The 8205-nt window shown below is 45.2% G+C and overlaps 1 protein-coding gene across 1 annotated transcript in view; it reads right to left on the bottom strand.

Moving 5' to 3' along the window:
- Window positions 1-1974: 1974 nt before the first annotated feature.
- Window positions 1975-8205, bottom strand: part of LOC133108596 (uncharacterized) — a 51889-nt gene continuing 45658 nt past the window's right edge. The window contains exons 30-33 of the mRNA XM_061218235.1: window positions 6865-6916; window positions 3767-5852; window positions 3315-3635; window positions 1975-3145 (exon numbers count right to left, since the gene is read on the bottom strand). Coding sequence (XP_061074219.1) covers window positions 2817-3145; window positions 3315-3635; window positions 3767-5852; window positions 6865-6916 — 2788 coding nt within the window. The 3' untranslated portion in view covers window positions 1975-2816. The remainder of the gene's footprint in view (window positions 3146-3314; window positions 3636-3766; window positions 5853-6864; window positions 6917-8205) is intronic.

Genomic DNA, 8205 nt, shown 5'->3' with positions numbered 1-8205 from the left:
CACAGTGAGCATGCACACACACACTGAGTATCACAAACACGCACCTTAAGCACGCACACACACCGTGAATATCACACACATACACACACTGAGTAAACACGTCACAAGTACACACACACACACACACAGTGAGCACGCACACACAAACACACCATGAGTACACACACTCACACGCAGTATCACACACACAGGCAGTATCACACACACACTCACACGCAGTATCACACACACAGTCACTCACACGCAGTATCACACACACACGCAGTATCACACACACACTCACGCAGTATCACCCACACGCACAGTATCACACACACACTCACACGCAGTATCACCCACACACACAGTATCACCCACACACACAGTATCACACACACACTCACGCACAGTATCACACACACATAGTCACTCACGCACAGTATCACCCACACATAGTCACTCACGCACAGTATCACCCACACACAGTCACTCACGCACAGTATCACCCACACAGTCACTCACACGCAGTATCACACACACACAGTCACTCACACGCAGTATCACACACACATAGTCACTCACACGCAGTATCACACACACATAGTCACTCACGCACAGTATCACCCACACAGTCACTCACACGCAGTATCACACACACACAGTCACTCACACGCAGTATCACACACACATAGTCACTCACGCACAGTATCACACACACATAGTCACTCACACGCAGTATCACACACACATAGTCACTCACACGCAGTATCACACACACATAGTCACTCACGCACAGTATCACCCACACAGTCACTCACACGCAGTATCACACACACATAGTCACTCACACGCAGTATCACACACACATAGTCACTCACACGCAGTATCACACACACATAGTCACTCACGCACAGTATCACACACACATAGTCACTCACGCACAGTATCACCCACACATAGTCACTCACGCACAGTATCACACACACATAGTCACTCACACACAGTATCACCCACACATAGTCACTCACACGCAGTATCACACACACACAGTCACTCACACGCAGTATCACACACACACAGTCACTCACGCACAGTATCACACACAGTCACTCACGCACAGTATCACACACACATAGTCACTCACGCACAGTATCACACACACATAGTCACTCACGCACAGTATCACACACACATAGTCACTCACACGCAGTATCACACACACAGTCACTCACGCACAGTATCACACACACATAGTCACTCACACGCAGTATCACACACACATAGTCACTCACACGCAGTATCACACACACATAGTCACTCACGCACAGTATCACCCACACATAGTCACTCACACGCAGTATCACACACACATAGTCACTCACGCACAGTATCACACACACACAGTCACTCACACGCAGTATCACACACACATAGTCACTCACACGCAGTATCACCCACATAGTCACTCACGCACAGTATTACACACACACACACTCACACGCAGTATCACACACACATAGTCACTCACACGCAGTATCACCCACACACACAGTATTACACACACACACACTCACACGCAGTATCACACACACACTCACACGCAGTATCACCCACACACACAGTATTACACACACACACTCACAAGCAGTATCACTCACACACACACACACACGCGCACACACCATTAGTGCGTTTCCGAAGGATTTATGGTCAGTTTTGTTTGGCTCACATTTCATAAATGAGTCCCACTATGTGTGTACCTTCAATAGTAACAGTGCCCTCCGAGTATGGGAAATATATATATATATTTTATATTTTTTACCATGTACTTAAGCCATTTGGATTTGAGATAAAAAGAGAAATACAAGACAGAAGTATAGAAAACCATCTTTTATTTAATGGCAATGGTACATGTGCATAATGTTATCATTGAACAAAAAAAAAAGTTTTACTATTGAAAAGAAACTATTGAACACAATTGAACACTATTGAACAAAAAAAAAGTTTTACCATTCAACCGAAACAGAAAATTGAGCCCCCCCCATTTCCAGCTGTGTAAAATTAAGCGGTACATTTAACTGGCACGTTAGGTACTGAGATATTCTGAGACATCAGGTAAAATGCAAACCGTAAACAAACACAGCTTAAGGAGTTAGGGTGGGAGCACAAGGCACAGATGGCAGCCACACTGAGGACTGTCTCCAGGTAACAAGTCCATTCCACAACAACAGCATGTTTCCACATAGTGCCTTCAAGCAAACATTCTCGTGTAGTACAAAAGATTGGTGAAAATAGTTGCACACAAAAGGTGGTAAAAGTTGATTTAAATGGTTTAACAAACACTTCAAATGTCCAGCTACATACCAATGGCACATTTTATATACCCCCTTTTCACATTAGTGCATCTCCCAGTCCACTGGAATGTGTCAGTACTTTACTTCAGTCCCTTCTCAATCCTCCACTTTAACTGCTGCCAATACTTTCACCTCCGATCTCGGCCATTATCACTCATTGTATGAAGAGGAGGTTTTTTAACACTGACTGTGTGAAGAGGTTTTTTTCTGAATGTTTCCTTTTTTTCTTTTTCTAAATTCTATGTCAGTGTTCTAGAACGCATTTTCTGTCATTTACCAGTAGTCATTATTACATCAGCATGTTCAGTGAAGAATATTCTAATCTCATATTTATGGTCTCACCCCATAAAGAGGTGAAAACATTACGATGCTTCTCTTCCCGACCACCCTTCTCTCCACGGAACCCTTTCACCCTTTCATTCCAGCCCTTTCCAGTCATACCACTCTGTTCATCCCTTCTTTCTTCCCTCATTCTTTCCATCCTCATCTACTTCTACTAGGAATTTGTCTTTTTTTAGTCACCACTCCATCTGCCCCACCCACCGGTTGTTCAGTGCCATCTGGCAAAAAGGTAATGCCCCGTTTTCTGTTGGATTGGATAGTGTTGTAGACATAATACTTCACATCCTTCCACGATCTGTTGCGCAGGATTCCTGGTTTAGCTCTTAAACAGGCCTCACAGTCCTCCTTCCCCGGGACCTTCCTCTGGGCAATGAACCTGCAGAGTCCACTTTTCACCGCCGTCTGCTCCGCGTCCGACCATGGCTTCTTCTTCTGTGGTTTCAGTAGCACTGCACCTACAGACTCTGTACCTACACACACAGGAACATCGGTCACGCTCCAGTTTGATCGTCTGATATTCAGTTCTAGCAAATAACATGCTGAACACACTTTTTTCTCAAACTAAGAAATGTATAAAACATTAAAAAACCAAGGGTAGAATTTAAAGTAAATAAAATTATTTTAAGTAATGAAATGTACCCGTCTCAGCCCCCGGGTCAGGGCTGGGTAGGCTGGAGTCTGCCTCAATTTGGTCAGGTTCACTTCCGGATTCAAAAGCCATAGAGCCACTTGGACTGGGTTCACAGGTCGTAGAGGCACTAGTACCAGGTTCACAGGTCGTAGAGGCACTAGTACCAGGTTCACTTCCGGGTACAGGGGTCATAGAGGTGCTAGGACCAGGTTCACTTTTGGGTTCAAAGGTCGTAGAGGCACTAGGGCCGGGTTCACTTCTGGGTTCAAGTGTCATAGAGGCACTAGGGCTGAGTTCACTTCCATCCGGCTCTGTATCGGCAGCATCATCTTTATAAAGAAGTGAAGTTGTGGAAAAGGAAAATCACAAACCTTGCTGTGTACGCAAGTGAGAAGGAACTGTAACTACAGGAAATTGTATGTTATTGATGCACAAATCAATGTAAACAATTTCTATTTACCTTCTGCAGGAGAGTGCAGGTCTACTGTCTCCTCATCCATGGCGAGGAAGAGTTCGCTGATTTTCTTCAGCCGCAACTTATTCTCCGATAATCTCTCATCCTCCCCACGTGCTCGGAGGCCATGCCCCAGAGATTCTGCTAGTTGATCCAGCACGTTGTCCTGGAGAGCCGCCATTTGACACAACATGGCGACGGGTGTCCTCAGCCTCGGGGTGGTCAGGTCCTCGGGGCGCTGTGCTTTGCTGTCCGTCGCGCACGACCTCAGGAAGTCCCCAGCTTGGAAGCGAGATCCGGCTCTGAGTGTGGCAAAGAAGTAGGGGTTGCTTTGCGGTACCCCGACTTTGTCCCGCATGTTATTGAGGACTTCCATCAATGCCAACATGCTGTCGGTCAGGAGCACAAGATCTTTTCTGCCGCATTTGCCCTGTATCTCGATCCTGCTAAACTTCTTGGCCAGCTGTTGTTCGAGCGCCGTTAGGCTGTTGTAACCCTCAGTGTTGACGGGCGTTTTGTTCCTGTTGATGTTCGTGTCCTGGAGCATTTTTGCGACTTCTCCCTCCCGTCTACCGTTAAAAATGGCGATTTCTCCCTCCCGTCTACCATTAAAAATGGCGACTTCTCCCTCCTGTCTACCGTTAAAAATGGCGATTTCTCCCTCCCGTCTACCATTAAAAACGGCGACTTCTCCCTCCCGTTTCCCGTTAAAAACGGCAACTTCTCCCTCCCGTCTACCGTTAAAAACGGTGATTTCCCCCTCCCGTCTCCCGTTAAAAACGGCGATTTCCCCCTCCTGTCTACCGTTAAAAACGGCGATTTCCGACAGAAGCAACTGGCTGAGCTTCGTCCAGGCAGCCAGGCTGGGCTTCTCCTGCAGTTCTGCCCGAGCCCGTTCTGCAGCGTCCTGGAGGAACTCCTGAAACTCCATCACATCTTCGGTCAAAGGGACGACCTCACATCTCCTCAGCCTTGGCCGGGAGCTGGGGACGCGACACGATGCTGAGGCACTCCAATCCGACTGCAGCAGCCTGATGAACTCTTTGGCGTTACCTTCCGCTTCGACGTCACGCTTGATGACAAACTCTCCGACAGCCACCTCGGCTGCCTTCCGTAGGGAATAGCCGATCTTCGGAAAGACGGACGGGGTTTTGTGTTTGCGAGTGGTAGGGTCATAGCCTGCCAATCTCTGTGCACCGTCCACTGCTAAATCAAATCTGCATGGCGAAATCACGTCCTGCAGACACATAACGCTGCGATCGATTTTTTGGACTGCGAGAACAAACCTGCCCAAATCCCGCATCTTCGAGGCAACGTATTGTGTATCGCCGTCTGCGTGCTTTGAAATTAACATGTCGCCATATTTGCATATGAGAGGATCCTTTTTCACTTGCTGTGACACATCATCGATGTTCATCCTGTGCAGAACCGCCTTGCAGGCTCCCACGTTCTCATTCGGCAAAGGAAGAAGTTCGGAGGAAATCGACTGCACTCGTTTCTTAACGCCGCTCTTAACTTCCGTTTCTGGCTTGCACCTGCAGCAGGCTTGGTGCTTCCACAAGTCTTTCTTACTGAAGAAGCCCAGACAGTACTGGCAGGGCAGGAAGTCAGAGGGAGCCTTGCCGCCCACAGGGCTCTTCCAGGTCACCAGCTCTCCGGCCCCCTGCTTGAGCACCTCCACGTTGTGGTGAAAATCACCCCTGCTGCGTATCTGCTCCAGCAACATGCTCCTCCGTCTGGAGCCTTTCGGAAAATCAAGAGCGAGAGCGACATCGGCTTCTTTGGCGTGCTTCATCTCCAGGTGTCTCGCTAGTTTGCAGTATGCTTTCTTACAATAAAAACAATAGTGTCTTTTGTCAAATTTCCTTTTTCCATTTGGCCTCTTGCTGATTGTCTTCACTGTTAAGCCCGTAACGCTGGGCACCAGATCTGCGAGGTCAGAGTGATTCCGGGCTTCCAGGACAAGCTGATCCATGCAGCTGCTGCTGCTGCTGGAGTCATCGTCAGACACACCACTCGGACATAAATTAGAATCATCCAGGCCTAAATCCAGGTCAAACTCCTCCAAGGAGTTTTCAAGATCAACATTCCCCTGTGCAGGACACAGAGAGGATGACATTCACTCGTTACAGACATTCACAGTTCCCAGAAAGTCAATATAATATTTAATTACTATAGAATATTATGAATAGCAATTGTGATATAGAACTATGAGACTATTGAGTGTGAAAGCTTGACATCTCGTCTAAACACTGAAGTACGGGTTGCCTGAACAGAGAATATGAAGAGTCTGATAGAATTAAAAGATGTAGATTAAAAATCTGAGACCTGCATGGCAAAAGCACATTTAATAGACAGAATGTTGTGAAAATATTTGTTTTGTGTGTTTATGTTACAATAACACTCCAGGACAGCTTTTGCCTGCAGAACATTCATTTCAGCTTGAGCAGATATTTTAATCACATTTTTGACGTTGATTGACAGAAAAAAATGTTTCGGATACTGTGCCTACTGTTTAGTGTTGTTTTTGGCGGCCTATTTTACTTTTAGTTTTAGTCTAGTCTTTGTGTCAAGCGGTCATTTTAGTTTTTATTAGTTTTAGTCATGTTCATACTCCTTTTAGTCTAGTCAAGTTTTAGTCGACGAAAAGTCTGAGCATTTTAGTCTAGTTTTAGTCAGAATTGTCCCTGACCATTTTAGTCTAGTTTTAGTCGACGAAAACTGATGACATTTTAGTCTAGTTTTAGTCAAAGAAAACTGTATTAATCTCTTTTCAGTAATGTTATTCTATCTAACCCCGTCAATATAGTATAAGTACCTAGTGGTATAGAGATGAAACCAACATTTTCTTTTAGCCAAACCCAATTGTTAGCTTATAGATTCAAGAATACAAGAGTATTCTTGTACATATGAGCTTGTGCACAGTAACAGTACGTCATATGTACAAGAATACTGTTGTAAACATTTGTCACAAATTGGCATTAGAATCAGTAAAAGAAAGACATCTAGTTACAAATAAATTAAAGGAATAATAAATGATTGTATATATGAGATTGAGCTGAACACTTGCATGTTCCGTTCTTATCATTAAAGATAAAACATACCTGATCTTCCTTTCCTTCGTCTTCTACGTCCGACTCTAGTGCTTCACCGAACCTGAAACCCAAATTAGTGACAGGGTTTAAAGGTGCCACATTTTTAAAGTTGACAAAATGTTTAAAAAAATGAAACATCCACAGAGCTTACAGAAAGGTGCAGAAAAAATCCTTGCTTTTTCTCAAAGCAAATATATTGACAGTGAATTTGTCAGACATATTTATTTACAGGCCGTAACTCGTGCCTTTGTTTATGTCTGCTAGTGACATGAGATACTGAGATTACAGCATTCTGAAGCCAGTGGGACGCCCTTCTTTTTCTCAGGAACAAAATGGCAGCCGGTTGTCAGCTAGAGTTACATTGAAGGCTGACAATGGCTACATTAGTGAGTGCAAGGCCAGCATTAGCAAGGCCAGCTTTCGTAAGGCCAGCGCTAGACCAAAGAAAGTCATGATGAAGCTTGTGGTAGAACGAGTGGAAATCGGTCTGGTTTTTGATCAGTGGAGAAAGGGGCTGAAAAGTGACGTTGACCTCACCCCAACCCCGACCCTTCTTCTCGACAGGTAAGCTAAGTAACTTGCAGGACTGAAAAGAACATTCCACGGTGACATTTTTTAATGTAATGTAATGACAGGCTCATTTACATTTTGCAAAATAATCAGTAGCACAACATTGATCTGTGTGTAAATACAAAGCCATTAGCTAGTCCTTAAGGTGGAAACAACATCACATGTAGTCAAACTCGGAGCTTTTGAAATAGCAGTTTTGTTGTGCATTATGCAGATATTAAGCTAACTACCATAGCTCGCTAACATGGTCATGGATGTTGCATTTTTCAACCTATTCTGTAATGTTCGCCTAGCTACTGGTGTCTTGGAAGCAGGTCTGCAATGCATGTGTTTGAATGACAAAATCTGTGCATTTCAAATCTATCCCATCAATATTGAGTTTGAGACCAAGAACGATGACACCGTCCCTAAGCTCCGGCTCCGTATTCTGCTGTTAAAGTGAACATAAGAGAAATCGCATTGAGTAATCTCGACTACAATGTAGGACTCATCCCATGGCATTTCTGATGGCTTCCCATCACACTACATTCAGTGCAGTAACACAGCTGCACACAGAAACACGGACGAGAACCTGGCTACCACTGGCAGGGGTGGAGTTTCAATCCAGAGCAACTCGGGAGGTGTGATCAAGCTCTGGGTGGGATTGCAGTTCTCCCTTGTGGACACTAGAGGGAGGTGTACGCAGTTCTCCTTGTGGACACTAGAGGGAGGTGTACGCAGTTCTCCTTGTGGACACTAGAGGGAGGTGTACGCAGTTCTCCTTGTGGACACTAGAGGGAG

Source organism: Conger conger, chromosome 1, assembly GCF_963514075.1.
Source record: "Conger conger chromosome 1, fConCon1.1, whole genome shotgun sequence".
Taxonomy (NCBI): Eukaryota; Metazoa; Chordata; class Actinopteri; order Anguilliformes; family Congridae; genus Conger; species Conger conger.
This window is presented reverse-complemented; position numbering and strand designations above follow the sequence as displayed.